This window comes from Crassostrea angulata, chromosome 8 (genome assembly GCF_025612915.1).
Source record: "Crassostrea angulata isolate pt1a10 chromosome 8, ASM2561291v2, whole genome shotgun sequence".
In the NCBI taxonomy this organism is placed as follows: Eukaryota; Metazoa; Mollusca; class Bivalvia; order Ostreida; family Ostreidae; genus Magallana; species Magallana angulata.
In genome coordinates, this window is record NC_069118.1 from 51,142,193 (window position 1) to 51,160,917 (window position 18,725).

The 18,725-nt window shown below is 34.2% G+C and overlaps 1 protein-coding gene and 1 pseudogene across 1 annotated transcript; one reads left to right on the top strand and one right to left on the bottom strand.

Annotated features, from left to right (window-relative positions):
* The first annotated feature begins 1,540 nt into the window (after nt 1-1,540).
* Nucleotides 1,541-3,673, top strand: LOC128157685 (uncharacterized). The gene is made up of 2 exons (XM_052820280.1): nt 1,541-2,348; nt 2,941-3,673. Exons 1-2 carry the CDS (start codon nt 2,051-2,053, stop codon nt 3,363-3,365), a joined length of 723 nt encoding a protein of 240 aa, XP_052676240.1. The 5' UTR covers nt 1,541-2,050; the 3' UTR covers nt 3,366-3,673.
* Nucleotides 3,674-10,894: 7,221 nt separating this feature from the next.
* Nucleotides 10,895-13,888, bottom strand: LOC128157683 (uncharacterized; annotated as a pseudogene).
* Between the last annotated feature and the right edge of the window lie 4,837 nt (nt 13,889-18,725).

Genomic DNA, 18,725 nt, shown 5'->3' on the forward strand with positions numbered 1-18,725 from the left:
ACGTTCAATGCTGATACCACAGCAGTCTTTATACAGTCTCCTCGTCGGTCAAACAGCGTAACTTTTCAATTGGACTATTAGTGATCACATGATTAAGCAAGCACTTCAGTCAGGCACACTGAAGTCAGGTTTTCTAACAGGTAAGAGTAATAATTTCTTAATTTAAGTTTAAATACAAGTAGCCTTATCAAGGAAAATTTAGTTGTAAACATAAAAGGAACTTACTTTTCACATTGTGTTTAGCACCCCTAGATCTCCGTCAGTGAAGGCTATGAGAGCCGAATTGTCAGCTTCCTTAAACATAGGTCCCATTAACAATCCAGATCCCTTGCAAAGAAGCGTATTTTGGAAAATCTACTGCAAAAATATACCGCCAAATTGTATGTAACCTGTTTTTTATATATACTGTAATTTCCTAGCTCAAAATGCCATGTGCACAATATACAATAGTGCGTACTAGCTTCGATAAAATACTGAAATTACTTTTCTAATAGTTTTAAAAAAAATGTACGGTAATATGTTCATTACATATCACATATGTTTTTCAATTTTCATTTAAATTGAAACCGACTGGCTGTAAAATTAAAAACACCGTGAAAGGTACTAACACAGGAAATGAAATTTTAGACACGTGGAATTATAGACCTTTTGCAGTATTTTTATAGATAGCTCGTTTGGTCATAATTACCTGTTTGGAATATTCTATCCAATTTGGGCGATTGATGCCAACCTTTTTATACTAGGGTAGTGATACATGTATATTATAATCAAATTGCGAGCTTAGAGGGTCTTGCTAGCTGCAATAACGTAGCCCTCTCCGATTTTCTTTATATCTGATGTTTACTGGAGAGGGCTACAATTTCACAGGATCTACGTAATGGTATTTTTTTAATGCGGCTGACATCGGTCTGAGAAGATCAGCATGTTTACCAGTCGTCTTTTCCAGCAGCCATGACAGTCCTCGCGTGATTTGCACTTGAAGTTTTGATGGGCTTGATACATGTAACATGAATGTTAGTGTAAAAAATCGATCTTACCTCGTTCTATCTCTAAAACATCATTAAAGGAAATGATATGAAATTGAAAAAATTAATATTTACAGCGTTAGTTATGTTTAAAAATAGGGGAATTCCTATATTCAGTTCAAGATCCGCTCCTGAATTCTTATTGTTCCAAAATAACACCGGTCAAGGTCAGTAAACATGGCGGACAAATTCAACTTGCGTTGTTGACATGCCCGCAAAATAACCGATACATGGACTGTACTTGCTATTTTTAAATTAATATATGCCATAGCCATCTACAACGTTTGAGTTCAGGTAAGAAATGCAAATGTTATTGTCATTTATATACTATTTCAGACAAAATTCCAATCCAGAGAATATATGGAGTTGTAGCCCCCCCCCCCCCCCCCCCCAAAAAAAAAAAAAAAATTCGGGAGAATGCTACAGTATTGAAGCTAAGGGTCCTGCAAACAGTAAGCGAATGATCATTCCACAATTCGATCTTAACATCATTACCGTTTGGTAGATATGTGCTGATATAAAAAATCCGGACAAGTTCAAAGAAAAAAATGAAAGAAATTAATGAATTAAATTGAACGACTGCATACTGCGCACTGATTATAAAAGATATGTGACATGTTCAGGTTAAAAAGGATAAGAAGAATTATATTAATAGATGTAACAATCGGTTAGAACAAGGTCTTCTGATTGAAAAGAACTTTGACTTTGGGTAGTTGTGTCACAGAGCAATATGACATAGGCCTGTCTTTTTCATTGTCTGACTTTTAACTAAGACTACGCAATCTATGCATATTTCACTCTAGACCAGTGTTTTTTTAAACTTGTTTCGATTTCGTTTTATTGTGTAAACGTAAACCAAGAGGAAAAAATCAATCAATGATTTTTCTGGCAGATATAAACAGTTTCAACTATAGTTTCCATCAGTCGTAGAAACTAAATTTTAAAGGCACTGGGTCTCTGTTCAAAGTGAAAAAAATAGTAAGTCTTACTGTGTGACGTCGTTCTCACCGACAATTTGCATTAGGATGGTTTTTAAGATTCATCTTTTACTGTTGTTCGTAACGTGTGCTGATACAACTGAACAAGTTATTTGGTCAGAAATTAAAGAACTGAATGATGTATACACCAACCTTCGGGTGATGCACCAAAGAGAAAAAACCGGGTGTATAGAATGTGGCACAAGAGCAAAAATGATGAACGGAGAATCATTTTCTTGTCATAACGCCGATCAGAAGTGTTTGGTTCATGATACATGCCACCTGAAATTCAATCTCCAACACGAAACTTTGATAACGGCAGTAGGATGGAGGCATTTTTGCAACAGTAAGTACATGTAACAGTTTACATATCCTTCAGTTCATGGGTTTTTAGATGGGGTTTCACCTGGGTTTTTTTTTACCTCTGCTGTTTTGAGATTTTTTTATTTAAATGTAATATATTTTTTTAAAATATGTTTTTCATTGGCAAACATGAGCTATAACATACCGCATATCCGGGTTTTTGCGTGTCGAAATTGGGGGAAATGTGTATCTTTTTTAATTTGCGCAAATCATTCGTTTGCGATATAAAAAAAATATAGAATATAATTATAATTTTTAAAAAATTGCAATTTTCAAGACATCGCGAAAAAAAGCGAAAATTTAGATCATCGCGAAAATTATCGGATATACGGTATTAATATCTACCGGTCCTTTTCTCTGTGAATTAAGGGCATATATCAGATTCTTTTCTACGATTCGATACTGTTTGCAAGTTAAATCATTTTTCAATAGAGCTAAAACACTCAAGGAATTTTGAATTCTTATGTAAATGTGAAGTTAATCACATATATATATATATATATATATATATATATATATATATATATATATATGAAAGGGATGGAATAATTTAAATGTTTATTTTTCTTTTACAGAGATATATAATATAACTACAGACGGCTCTTGGATTGATATTGGCCCTCTATTATTAGGCAGGTTTTCCATACAGTTTGCTGTTAAAGCCTCTAATGATGCCTACTTTGGTTTGTCCTCGGGTGACACAACAGCGTTACCTGGCTACTGGATTGTTCTTGAAGGCTTTTCAATGGCAAAGAATTGTTTAAGAGATGGATTCACTGCAGGAAGTACCTGCTTCGCCACACACATCGCACCTTACCTCACAAACACCGAGTATGTGAGGTATTGGGTCCAGTGGGACCATGGGAATGTTCGTGTTGGAATTGGGAAAGCGTTCAGAAGCGCACAAATTATGCAACATCAATTTCCAGCCGCTTACTATATCAGCAACGTTTTGCTTAAAAGCTTTAAAAATAAAGCAGATTGGATTATTTATCTTTAAGAGCAAAGATGTCGCCAGCAATGCTTTGCAAAAACCCATCATTTTCAACATTACCATGAATGATGATCACAATGTACCTATAATATACTTTACATTTGTGCATTCTAAATAAATCAGATTATTCTGCAAAGCAGCGAGTTGCGTCTAAAATTTATAAACCTTTAGAATTTAAAGAAATTTATTATAATCAAATTTTCAGTACATGTATCTAGGAATATGGAAAACTGAACAGAAGAAAATGTCACACATTTTGATGATGGTATTTAGATGTACTGTTGTTAATAAATCATTTGAATTCAACATTTACTGAAGAGTACTAGTGTTGCACAGTTTCAATTACGTAGTTTTGTCCCCAATACCCTTTTTATCGTGAATATTTAAGATGGGTATTCATGTTTCGGTAATCATCTATAGTATATTTTGTTTCTTTCTTTTTCTAAGGTTATACTAAATACTCTCAATCAAATAATCTAGAGAAACAAGCATTATGAGAGTATTGCATAAGCAATACACGTCACCTACCGGTTTTTATTATTCTATGAAAGCTTCGAAGCATATATCTTTTCCCTAATTATTATAATCGAGATGTTATGCTTTAATCAGAGATAAAAGAACAGAGGAAATTCAAATTACATAGTTGATAGTTGATATGAAATTAAAAAAAAAATGGGCAAAATTATACTTTTTATTTTATATCCTGTAATTTTGCCAAGTATTTGCTGAAAACATTGCACTGTTATGTAGAATATCATTTTTACCGTCTTCTGTGACAAACCCGATAACGAACCCGATAGTAAAAATAATACAAAAAAACCCTGTCGATTAAACACAATGCTTGACACTATTTTACAGAACTTATTTGTTTGTTAGAAACAGTAAAAGGAATGGTACAAGTAATGCACGATATTATTACTAACTACATACTTTCCTCGTTTATTCAATACACACAAAACCCGATAACGAACCCGAACATTAAAAAATTGGAATATTAAAAATTAATTTTCTCGAAAACATGTCAACCAGACGCTACAAAACTGTAAGTGATCTGCAGGTTGACATTTTGAAGCTGTTCAGCAAATTTCATATTATTCCTCAAATGCATAAAGGAAAAAAAGTGTTGAAAACTGAAGTGGGCAAGACAGACAGACGGACGCAGAGGAAAGCTAAAGTCCCTTCAGGTAAAACCGGTAGGGGACTATTAATTAAATCATCAATTTTTAAAACATCCATTGACAATCATCAAACGAATCACAACACAAAACCAATGATTTAGAAGATCGATATTTTACATTGGTAAGATTGATTTCATATTGAAGATAAAACAAAATTCTTGCTTCGATTATTTCTCGCTGTATTTAATGAAAATCGCCTTAAAAAAGAAGTGTTGTTCTAATTATATTGTTCTCCTATCCGTTTGATTGATTTTAAGTACACTAAATCCCATTGAATTTCCTTGAATTCTTAAGGTATTATTAAATCTAAATCCGGTGTCCACAAAGCTTTAATATACAAGCGAGTATACCTGAAAATGCGATAATTGTACTACAGTGTTGTTTTAGCTATAAGAAAAAGAACAAAAAGGCAATCGGAAATAAAGTCGATTAAAAATATGTAAACTTGTGAAATTCAAAAACAGATTAAGTGGAACAACGTAAGCAACGTTTTACTTAGCCAAGCGTTATTTTTGGAGCGAACGGAAATAAAAACTTTCTAGAATGACAGAAAACACTAAGTCTTGTGAAATGTGTGTCATATAAGAAAATGTATTTATCAATCTTAAAATATTAATGGATTCTGCTTTCATATTTTCTGCCATTGTAGATTTTGTGTGTAGTTTTCGCAAAGTTTTAATCACCTTTTCCCCTCCACCTCCTCTTTAAGTTTATTCCAGTCATGTTAAGAAAATTATTTTTAATCTTAAAGCTATACACGCTATAATTTGCGTCAATTTTGAATGACAGTGAAAACGCATGTGTTTGTCTACTTATAAAACTTATCCTTAATCTGTAAATTACAAGGGTGAATTCCATCTCGTTACAAAGATATATATTTTTAATTGTTTATTTTCCTGCCAGGAAAATATACCTTTTCATGAATATTGATGAAGGAAGAGCAAACCGACCTCATTGCGCATGTCCGCGGAGAACTAGGTGGTCGTTATTGTTTGCCTAATTAAATATCCAACTTGATTTTTAATATGCTTAACAGTTGTTAATTTGAAATACATACATGTATAATGAGTAAAATACGCTTGCCATTCACGATACCCTTACTTCTGCATTAACACTTATAGGATCTACATGTATAAATAGCACATAGGGGGAAAACACAGGTCTACGTCATTTTTTTTAAGGAAGTATTCATATCTACTCACAGGCTTGTATTTTTTTCCTTTTGTTTGTACTCGTATATCGGGACAAATTTATGCTTTACTGAAAATATCCTTTCCTTTGTGAAACTATCACAATTATGAAGATGTTGACCCTTCACCAGTTTTGGTATGATAGGCTAAATTTAGCTGTCGATATCACGTGATAGATTGATATTCACGAGGAGGCATTACTTTCCTGGCAGGAAAATAAATATTTTTTTATTGTTTAATATTTGATATATTTGTTACGTGATCGAATTGAGCATTATAATTAACAGAATAAAGGTAACTTTTATTAGTAATCAAACACATACATTTTCCCCTTTATTCAAAATTGACGCAAATTAAAGCGTGTATAGCTTTAAAGCTATGCATTAAGTTTGATATCCAACTTGTTCTGTTTTTGCATAATATGTACCTTAAGGTGGAAGGTACTCAATCTTTGACACTTTTGTATATAATCAGTTCAGGTAGTTTCTAGTAACAATACTGTGTTTATGATTTTTTGTAGCGAGCTTTAAGAACCAGTGCGTGCTAAAGCTACAGATTAATGTAAACGTCCCATAATGCTCTCTAATGTGTTCTCCTATTATACAATGCCAAAAATCAATGTCAAAAATGGCCAACATTTAATTCGTAATTTATGGCGCCTTGCGGTTTGAAGACACGTTTTGAGTACTGAACAAGCTTTGTGGAGACTCAAGAGATATTTTACAAGCTTACATTTCTTCGTATTGAGTTGAGACACGTAAACAAAGCATTATAGATCTTAACGTATGACGTCACAGTGAAAGTTTAAGAGTCATTCTCTGTAAGCATCAAAATTTCTTAAAATAGTGATGGAAACACACATACACTGATTTTGATGAAATTTGGTATATAGGGATAACTTGATACCCTTTCAGCAAATTTGACTGCTAATTGCTAATTTTAGGTATCGTTGCCATGGAAACGACAACCCGCCCAAAATGGCGTCCAGGACCCAAAAATCACTATTTTTACCATATTTTGATTTAGAAAAAAACAAAATTCCACGATTTTTATTGTACCAAACACTTTCTTCTAACATAAAGATTAGTTTTAGTACATCAAATATAAAACACAATACCGGCAAGCCATGAATAGGTTATATACTATTTTGTTTGTTGAAAAACTACCATTTGGATGTTTTAAGCATTTATGAAAAAACTCAGTTTTGAGCCATTTGATGACATAAATTACCAAAAAATGCATCGACTGATATTAATTAAACTTATATATTCTTTTTATTTAATTTTTTATGTATAAAATATAAAAAAAAACTGCAGATGTGTTTTTTTCCTTAATAAAATTACATGGTTTTAAAAAATGGTTGCCATGGAAATTTATGAAAACTTTATATTTGTGGTATATGTATAAGTTCATCATAATTTATAGATATTTTACCAACCAATTATCAATTTTTCTTATTTTTGAAGTTAACTTATATTGTGCCTTTAAACTTTATTATCTTATGTTAAAAAAACCAGTTGCCATAGCAACAACCCTTAAAATACATGTATGTTCAATGAAATGTTAACACTTACTACAACATATAATTGAAAGCGAAAGTTTTACATAAGACTAAAGAAACAAAAACACTGCAATGGTGCACTAAGTGAATCTAAAATTTCTGACAATCCTTATTTACTCCCTCCCTCCTACCACCTACCCCTACCCTCCCCCCTTCCCCCCAAAAAAACCAAAACAACCCAAAACAAAAACAAACCCAAATCAAATGGTTGTCACCACAATATCAAAACTATTTCATTTCATAAACTTGTCATTTTAAAACTTTTTAACATCATCATCACATCATAATCATTAGTCTTATATCATTTAATACTCTAACTTTACAAATTGCCACAGCAACTCCATACTGACGCTAACGGTCCCCTTAGAACAGGCTACTCTCAGAACTTATGACATGGTAAAATGGCATGCAAAATGAGCTTTACCTGAGTAACAATTCTTAAAATGGCAAACAAATAAATGAGTATTTCAAGAAAATTTCCTCTTTTCACAATTACATGTAGTAGTTGAATTAGTTGCCATAACAACTGTTCAATGTTTCATCAGATATGCTACCATATAGTAAAAAAAAAAGACAGCAAAGTTCAAGTTCATATGATAAAAACAATCAGAAACACTGTGAAAACAATCCTCAAAATAATTCATTGTCGTTTGTAATGAATACAGGAAACAATTTGTTACAGATTTTGATGATATTCATTGTGTTGTACTGAAAATAACCGAGTATTTTATTTCAATTTGACATCTGGTTACTATGGTAACAAATGGTGACTTTTATAATATATGCAGAAATAGTACATGAATTACATCACATTAACAATAAAATCTTGAAAATGTTTGATACTGGTATATCTGTTTGTACATTTGATTGAGAAACATAATTCTATATTTACATTCCACATATTTTTTGCATGTAAAATGTGTGGAAAACTATATACTGCAGTTATATCACTGAAACACACACAGGGTACTGAAAGGTTAAACGAAGAGTTTTATTATGACGTCACAAACGTGGAACGCTGTTAAAGTGCAACAAGCGAAAATCAAAGTTAACCCTTGTGGTTATTACAGTGGCTCTTCCATCATTTGGAACTTACCCTTAGTATTATACAGTAATTTAAGGTATTAATAACATTTGCAGACAAGTCAAAAAGTTAAAAATGTTTAAAAAAATATAAATATAAGCATTGCATGAATGTTTATTGTTGTATATTGTCGGTCCTATAACACATCAAGCCGTGCAGACAAATTATCATACCGCGCTAACGCGCAGTATTCAATTTGTCTGCATGGCTTGGTGGGTTATAGGACCGACGACAACCCAAAATAAGAATTAAATGCTTTTTTCACAGTCTGCAACAATTATAGTGTAAATATGCATAACTTAAAATGCTTATAAAATGACCTGACAGTGCATCTAACAATACATGAATCAAAGCATGTTGTGAATACTGTCAAATAAAGACTCGCTGATTGCTGATTGGGACTTTTTGCACATTCTCGAAAAAAAACCCTGCAATTTTCTGTGCTGTCAGGAGCTCTTCATATGCAAAGACCCTTTCTCCATCTTAAGTTTTCAAACTTCTCATTTCCTCGAAAACTGACACAGGATCCTCTTTTCGACCAGATTTTAAGCCAATGTTGAATTTGTTTTCAAGATATGATTTCTGCTTTTAACTAAATCTTGCACACTTTCTTCCTTCTTTTAGCCCCCAACCCTTTTCTAAGATATTGTCACCTGTCCTTTCTCTACTGATACAGCTCAATGTATAATGCTCTTGGTTTTCCTCCTGTAATATTTTAGCATATTTCCGGATGACCAAGTCATTGCTTCTCTCTTTTTGCAATTTCAAGTGACAGTCTCCAACTAACAGATGTTGATCAAGTTCTTCTGCTCTGCAAAAGGTTTTCACACAGCCTTCATGTGTACATGTGAAAATGTTTTGTTCCTCCAGCTTGGTTGTAGGTTTGCAGAGAAAGGCATGGAAATGGACATCAGAATTATCTTCCTCCCATATTTTCAAGGAATATGGAATAATGTTTTGCAACTTTGTTCCAGGAATGGTACTACCTGTTATCATGAAATAGAATTATAAAGTTAAACGAGACTTACCTGGAAGGTGAAGTTTGACTGTAATTTTTCCACCATTGAGAGACGTAGGGATCAAATGAGATGAAGTTCAAGGTCACGTAATCATAATTCAGAGGAGTATTTATAATTATTGGGGCATTAAGTAACAGAAAATTATAGAGCGGGACTAGAAAAAATCCCTAGGGTTGGGCATTTGATCCCTACGTCTCTCAATGGTGGAAAAATTACAGTCAAACTTCACCTTCCAGGTAAGTCTCGTTTAACTTTATAATTTTTCCCCATTGAGAGCCTCAGTCTCAAATGAGACTTCAGAGTTGATGACCCAATAAACATCATTCCACCATTAAATAAATGAGATTTAAAATTCTCAACACATATTTGAGTTGAACATTTTTTATTTTACAATAAAAGAAAAATCTGTTCACTTAAGTACATAACATGCAGCATTATGCTATGCTTAATGAAAACTGTCCAGTAAAGCATTACTAAAATCACTGCAAAGTTTCACTGGTTTGTTGTAAAATTTTCTGAAAGTATTATCACTTGTCCATCCTGCGGTTCGAAGAATTGTATCCACAGACAGCTTAGCATTCGCTGCAGCACTAGTTGCTGCTGATCTTGTACTATGTGGTGCAAAGCACTTAATGTATATCCCTGCACTCTTCATAATCCCTTTGATCCAACGACCAATAGTGTCTACAGAAACTGAATTGTGAGGCTTTTGAGTACTTATAAACAGTCTAGATCCTGAGCCTCTCAATTTCATAGTTCTTTGAACATATTCCATGTACACATTAACTATACATAAATCTACATCATTTGGATAAGCAGCAATACAAATTTAATCTAAATGATGTCCTGGCTTTGATTGTTTTAACAAATCACCGTATCTAATGATCAACATATCATCTCTAACTGAGACATTTCTAACATCTAACAAATGTAAACATTGTTTTCTTTGTCCTGACAAAAGAGCAAATATCATTGCCAATTTCTTTGACAAATCTAACAAAGACAAATCTTGTACAGGTGACAAAGTTTTCAGAAACCCTAGAACCTTATTTACATCCCATGTAAATTGATGCTTGGGTAAAGTTGGTCTGGACAGAAAAACACCTTTCATAAACCGTTTAACTAAAAAATGATCACCTAATTTCGTATTAGACTGACCTGACAAAGACAAAAATGAACTCAATGAGCTTCTTGCTGTGTTTAAAGCACTATAACCAAGGTTTTTCTTATACAGTTCAGTAAGAAAATCTAAAACTAAATTTATATCTGCATTAAATGGATCACTCTGTTTTTCACAACAAAATTGCAACCATTTCTGTTGATAACCCCTATATTGTCTTTTTGTGGATTCCCGCCATGATCCGCAGATAATGTTGATAGTGTCTGCTGATAACTCTCTACCATGTAAGCATTGCCGGACAAACTGAACGCACCCATCTTCATCTTGGTCAAGGGATGTTGCCGCTTCAGATCTTTCGGCAGCTTCAACAGGTGTTCTGTTTTTGGTAGAAGATAGCAAGGACCTGCGACTTGGTGCAGCAGCTGCGGGAACCATGCCTGGGTCTTCCACACTGGAGCTATCAACAATGCAAACTGTACTTCCTCCTCCTCGATTTTCTTCAAGACACTGCTTATGACACTAAAAGGAGGAAATAAATAACAGTCAATATTTTTCCACGATTGTGCAAATGCATCATCTCCTATAGCATTTGAATCTTGAGTATAAGAGAAATATTTCTCTAATTGATGATTGTCTTTTGATGCAAACAAATCTACATCACACTTTCCACACACATTAATTAATTTTTGAAAAACCACTTCATCTAGTTTCCACTCCATGTCAACATTTTTTCTGGATAATGAATCAGCTATAATATTTGTTGCACCCTGAACATGTTCTGCACTAAGCCAGATGTCTCTATCTATACACCAAAGCCATAACTCATGAGCTAGATCATTCAATGTTGAGATCTTGCCTCCTTGCTTATTCACATAAGACACAGCTACAGAATTATCCATACACAGTCGAACATGCGAGTCTCTTAAATTCTCTCCTGGTCCTTTTATGGTTTTAAACCCAGCTAAAAGTTCTTAATAGTTTATATGTGATTCACAAGTGTTTTCATCCATAAACCACTAATAGCTTCACCTGAATCTTCATTTACCCCACCCCAACCAAACTTCGAACTATCACTTTTAAAAACAAAATTTGGTGGGTTTCTAACTAGTGATTTGAAAGATTTACACACATTAAGGGACCACCAGTTGATCAATATCCTACTTTGATTTGAAATTTTCATGTGTGCATCAAAATTCCCTTTATTGAGTTTAAGAGCTACATCTTTTTCAATTTCTAAATTCTTATAATACAATCTGGCAAATTCCACTCCTGGTTCAGAGGCTACAAACATGTCCACAAGTTGTGCTACCTGTTTTATTGATACTTCATTCTTATTCAAAATCACTTCACAAAATTCTTTGACAGATTGAGCTTTATCTGCTGTCAATCTAACAGTCATTGAAGAAGAGTCCAAAATAAACCCGAAAAATACAATACTTTGACTTGCGTGAAACTGAGATTTGTCTGGGTGAATGGTAAAACCAAGACTATCTAGTGACTTTATAGTGGCTTTTAAATTATCTTCACACTCATTTTTTGTATTGCCCAGTAACAAAACATCATCTATGTAGATAACATTTAAATGACCAAATTTTCTGAGTTCAGAAAAAACAGGTTTCATGATTTTAGTAAAAACACGAGGAGCACTTGCTAGTCCCATAGGCAAACAAGTAAACTGATATGTTCTGTTTTCCCATCTGAACCTAAGAAATTTTCTACTATCTGGATGAATTTTCACCGAGTAGTACGCATCTTTAATATCTAGTGCACTAAACCAACAATTCGATTTGACCAGCGACAATACAGACTTTAAAGTCTCCATTTTAAAATGACAATTGTCAACATATTGGTTTAAATTTTTTAAATTCAAAATTATTCGAAAAGATCCGTCTTTTTTGGGACGAAGAAAAATGTTTGAATAAAAAGAATTTTTACGCTCACATTCATCCATATTGCAGACTCTTTCTACAATTTGTTTACACAAAACTTATCTAATTCTATCTGAGCTGCTTTGTATTCAGATTCCGAAAATGTTAATGGTTTTGGTGAACACACTTGATAAGGTTCTCTAATAAAGCCAATTTTGTAGCCTTTAACAACATCAAGAATCCAACTATCATGAGTTAATTTACACCAATTATCAAAATAATTTTTGATTTTGCCAGCAATAAAATTTTTAGGTGTGTTCACCACAGCCATTTGATCTACATTTGTGTACATATGCTCAGGCATGCAAGTACTAACCTCATCTGTTTCTATTGATTTGTTTCCCCCTTCTTCTTTTTCTTGTTGAAGCTGAACTGCTTGGACAAAAAAGAATTATTCTTTCCAGCTCCATGCCTTGGCTTTTTCCCATAATTATTTGAGAATTTGGAATTCTGTATTTTCCACTGTAATCTTTGTTTGATATCTTCTGTGCAAGCTTCGTTGCTTCTAGCACGTTCTTGACCTGGCTCCCTAAATCATCTCCAAAAAGGTTTTCGGATGAGCTTTCAGCGGAGCATAAGCTTACGAATTGCTTGTTTCTCTCTGGTTGAATAATTTGTTCCCTCCGTTTGAGGGACAAATTGTGAAAAACACACATTTTTGAAACTTCAAAATGTCGCAATTGTTTTGCTTTCTTCACATCAATCGCTTTCTTAGCATTGGTGTTGATGAGAATATCAAACAGTCTCAAAGTGGGGATCATAGCTTTACCCACCAGGTTTTGAGTGGTTTGAAGTTTAATGTCGCTTGCCCTGTTTTTTGCAGACATATTTTCCCATATTACTTTGTTTACTTTTGGTGCAAAGACATTGTTGATGTTTTTTGGCCTGTCATATTTGTTGGAGATTTATTTTATTTTCTCCGAATTCGTTTTTGATGTGAACATTTTTTCCATAATTTAAGCCAACTCAGGGCTTAATGGCTCGCTAGTTTTGTCTTCATCGCCAAAGAATTCTGATAATTCGTGCAAGGCGGATGCTTCATCGTCGTCCGACGAGCTACAATTTTCACCCTCAATAAGGGAATTCAGTGCGTCCTCAGCGTCCGATTTATCTGAAGTCTCTTCGTCAGAGTCATCATCACTGAGTTCGTGAAACGATCGATTACAGCTTTTGCTCTGTTTCACTGTTGTTTTCTTAACAGGGGGAGGCGAACTACGAGTACTCATACTCCGCCCGCGTTTTCTCGATGTGTCCCCTTTACTTTGCGATCTCAAGTCCTGAAGTTCTTTCTGAACTTCTGTGAGCTTGCTCATGAATTTTCGACTTGGATTGCGTCGTGTGCCTTTGCACGTTGCGTTCCTCATCCTGACCTGCATCGTCGTCAACCTGATCGACAATGTCCAAACTGTCGGACTCTCGCATGTACGACGTCCCCGGCTCATTAGCCATGTTAAAAAATACAGGTTTAGCGATAAATCAATGTTATCTGAGTTTAGGAACTGCGTATTCTTTCACACCACATGGCATGAAGAACTTCAAGAAGCAAAATGGCACCCTGTAGCAGTGACGTCACTGATAACAGGTCCAGCGCATCATGATCAACACGTGTTGAACGTAGTCTTATGTGCTAAAAAAAACCTCCCAAATGGGAAAATCAAATAGAACATATGTTCTACAATAGCAATGTTGCTATGATAACTCACCGGTAAAGTTTCCAGTGAAAATTCATTAGAAAAATCCAAAAAGAAAAGACATAAAATACCCGCGTCTGAACTATTGAAAGACACAAACTTCTATGATTACGTGACCTTGATCTTCATCTCATTTGAGACTGAGGCTCTCAATGGGGAAAAATTCTCATTATGATTTATCTTTAAATGAAGTGTGTAAAGATGTAATGCTGTAATGGGATAATGCAGCTCATACATGTATATTTATCCATGTAAATGACTCAAAAAATCTTACCAACTCCAATGCCATAATGTTTCCAAACTTGCAATCTACCAACAAGGAACTTGAAATTGTTGAATGTTGATATGCTTGGGATTGGTTTGAATTTCTGACGCTCTGTGGTTTCCACTCCAACCACCTTCACTCTGTACTGTACATTCTTACTAGTTTTCTCTATTGCCTAAAATACCAAAATATGTTTGACATTATCCTATTAAATCAGGTATGAATTGTCAAAAATGTTCTGAACAGAATTTCTTCGTATATTTTGAACTATTTCATAGCTAATATATATTAAGTACCTGCTTCATATCCCTTGCTGTTACGAGATCATGTCCTTCATTGACAAATCTTCTTATGTTTGCTTTTATTACAGCAGCTGTCCTGTCACATGCCCCTTTCCCATCCTGTGCCTCACAAAAATCAAATGAATGAACTGCCTTACAATGGTGGTAGATTGTTGATATTGTTTCAGAGCTTTTGTAACAACCTGCATTATCTGACCAAAGATGAATGGTGGTGATATCTGGGTACTGATGATTAAGACTCTGTACCACATCTAGTATGACTGCTGTTGTTACACTGGCATCTTGGGAGATTTGTCCATCAAATATGTGTAGATAGGTCAAACCTTTCAAAATTTCATCATCCTTTGTAAATACTACTGCTACATGCCATGATATACCTCTCTTCCCACACCAATCCTGACTGTCCTCTCTATACTTGCGAGGCAGAAATTACATGGCCCAGTCCAAGACGATGCAAGCACTTGAACTTGATAAAGACTTGAATACTTCCTGTTTTGCCTCTTCCTGATTTTTTGCTCTTAGTAGATGTGATTTCCAACTAGAAATGCCCAATTCAGCATGCATCAATCTGAATATGATGTCATCTCTGTCATCCCTGTTTGTAAAATCAAACTGATTGACCAGTTGCTTGACATCCCTGACCACCTCTTTGATTTGTTCACAGGACTCACAAAAATGATAATGGCTTTGACTGCATTGCAAAGAAAATAGAGTGGAGTCATCACTAAGAGCATGCCTGCGACAATGATCAGCAACTTCTGATGTTTCTGCTACATGAATCTGAGATATACAAAAAAAATATCCAAATTTCAATATTAGTCAGTAATATAATACATTATCTCTGTTATTCCTTTAAATTGACCAGAGGAATTTTTTTAAATTAATATAACAAAATGAAAAACTGTTCCCTTTAAGCCACTCTTGACAAAAAATGACCGTGGGGAAATATCTTCCAGAAATGGTAATGCATACAGTACTGACCAGACCCTACACAACCTAGTACATGTAACACCAAGGCAAACTCCAAAAGCTGACTTATTGTTCGCTATGTGTCTGCTTTTGGTCTGGTTTTTAAAAATTTGGGTCCGCTTTATGAACTAAAGTGTGAGCAGATCGATCTTTTTTTCTTACCCTATGTAAGCCCCACCCTTTGTATATTCCAAATATAGGGTCTGCTTCTGAAATTTGGGTCCCAGAACCCAAGCAGACACAGAAAGCAGATCTGGGGTTCTGTTGGTCTGCTTTCTGTTAGGTTGGGTCTGGTAAGTATTGTACTAGTTATTTTTTTCTCTACTTAAGAAAATTGCTTGCGATTAATACTGAAACTGATAGACTGAAATCTACCTGATCGATGATCTGTCCACATATCCACACATAGAAACAGTCATGTACATAAATAATTGGGAAACAATTCTGAGAGAGATGTTAATAAAGACTATATTAATGTATTCTTTAGTGTTTCATACAGGCTTTGAAAGCAGTGAGCATTGCAATTCACCTAGCTGTATCAAAACAAATTTCAAATCGTGTAAATACACTCCATTTTAGCAGAATTAATGCACTTGACCATGTGCAATGAAAACTAAAGTTTGTCTGCCACCTTAAAAAAAAGTGGTTTGACATAGTAAATCAGATGTATTATTTACCTTGTAATCAGTTTAAAGATATCTTTTGGCAGCAAGTAGAACATCCTGTAAGTGTTTTGCACGCTCCTCATCATTTTCCAATTTGTGGACAATGTCAATAAGATCTTCAAAACTTCTTCCGCCTTCTGCTAAATAATAGTCCAAGCCTTCAAGAGATTTACGGATGGTTGCGGTGCAGTTTTGAAGAATTCTTATCATTGTAATCCTCCCTAAAATATCATAAAAGATTCAATCATACGATTGTTATTTGTGTTATGGTTGTTAAATCATGGTATACAACATTTTTTTCTGTTTAGTAGTACCTTATTTATCTATATCTTAATTGACTAATATACAGTCCCTGAAACGCTCTACTTTCCCACTTGACCCTGGAGTGAACGGTGAGCGCACGCTGAATAAATTTGGTGAGCACCCATGAATGGTGAACGGTGAGCGAATGCAGAGCGCAAACATAACTCAAACGCAAGCGCAAATTGAAAGGTGAACGTGCAGTGAACGCTTTATGAATGCAGGATGAATGTTTTATTCCGAGAGCCTTGGGAGTTGATCTTAAAATGTGTTTCGTCGGTAATCAGGAAAAAATAACAAATAAACTTCATGTGTGTTGTTATCAGCCTAAATATAATATTATCTGACTGAACGATAAGTGAACGCTGAACGAACGGTGAGCGCAAGGTGAACGCACAGTGAGCACATGGTGAGTACTTCGTGATCGGTGAGCACGTACGCAGCAGAGAGCGCAAGTGAACGCACTGTGAGCGCACGGAAAAATGGGAAAGCTAGTAGAATGTTTCAGGGACTGTAGCATATTTGCCAAGAGACTGTATATTTATCAAGTGGTTCTATTTCTTGCTCTCTGCAATATTGTTGATATTAATCAATGATTGCTTGTGGTGCCATGCACCTGATAATGTTTGGTGTCTCTATTATCTTTCCCTCTGAAGTCCGAATTTTCTTCTGCCCAAATGGTAGGTCTTTCACTATGTGAGAAGATGTAATGAATTCTAGAAAATTATCCAATTTAGCTGGATCCATTCGCTGACGAACATCATCCTTTTCTGGTGGTGGTAGGCAGCACCCCTCAAAGTTAGCATGTTTTTTGGCAATATAGTATCTAAAGATAATTTTAAAAGTGTTGTTCATTGAATACTTCCATTACTGAGGGCTGACATCACTTTTATAAAGTTTTTTATATTTACTTATTTCCGAAAGCAGATGATCTAATATATATTATTAATAATAGTAACCAACTTGATTTGTGCAGGGGTTCACTAGAAACTCACAGTTGCCAATAATTGTCTTTTTAAACCAGTCTAAATGGTTGTCTTAATTTTTAAAAGAAATTTTACATTTAGTTCACTTAATATCATGAATATTTGTCACTGCTAACTATTTTATCACTAGTCAAATCATAAATCAAACTTGTTTACTTAGCATACAGAATACATGTAACGGTACATTAATTTGTACATGCATATTTATATATTCATACCTTCACTCGGTGACATCAGGAATCAAAATCTTCATTTCCTGGTAAGTTCTGGACACACAGAGTACTGACAAAATCTGTCGTTTTATCTGCCAAGAATCAGCTTTCTTGTAGGACTCAATAAGAGCATCTGTAGTATCATCACACACAGCAAATGAGACGTCAACTGGATCTGAATTGCCTACTTCTCTATAGAATTCCCTCACCACTGTCTCCTTTTCATTGTTAAACAGAATTTCTGCAAGTCTTGCCAACATGTTCTAGAGAGATACATTACACATTGCTGAATACGATATGTTTTAGTCTTCAATTTTGAATACAGAGTTTCAGGGAAAAATCAATTTTAATTTCTTCTTTACTATTCTATAATATTTATTATTACATGTATATCTGTTATGCTTATTATTTAAACACAGTTTATCCCATTATAGTTCAAAATTTAGACTGTTCAACAGCACTAAATGTAATAGTATGATAGAAAATACAATGGATTTGAGCTATGAATATTTGGATTACTAAATCCCAGACTGGCTGATGCATAATTATCATATTTATGCTTCACCTATTTTGATAATTTTTCAGTTACTTTTTATATTTGGCAATATTCAGTTGTTAATTTATATCACTGATCATTACAATTTTTCAAAATGATATAAATGTACCTGCATTCCTTTGAAGTATTTATGTTTTGTCTTTGCTGAGTAGGTGTGGAAAACTGAATGGTTCCAAATCAATATCTTTTAAAAGTTGTTCAATCTATCAAAGATATCAACTTTTAAGGAACCTTGTGAACTCATTTCTGTTTACTCTGTTGAAGTGGTCTAAAAATAATTGATAATTTAAGTAATATGAATAAGAAAATAATTAAGCAAACCATACCACTGGCATTAGCT

Coding starts and splice junctions, on each gene's coding strand:
- LOC128157685 (XM_052820280.1), top strand. CDS start 2,051: ATGGTTTTTAAGATTCATCTTTTACTGTTGTTCGTAACGTGTGCTGAT. Junction 2,349..2,940: donor ATGGAGGCATTTTTGCAACA/GTAAGTACATGT, acceptor TTTCTTTTACAG/AGATATATAATATAACTACA.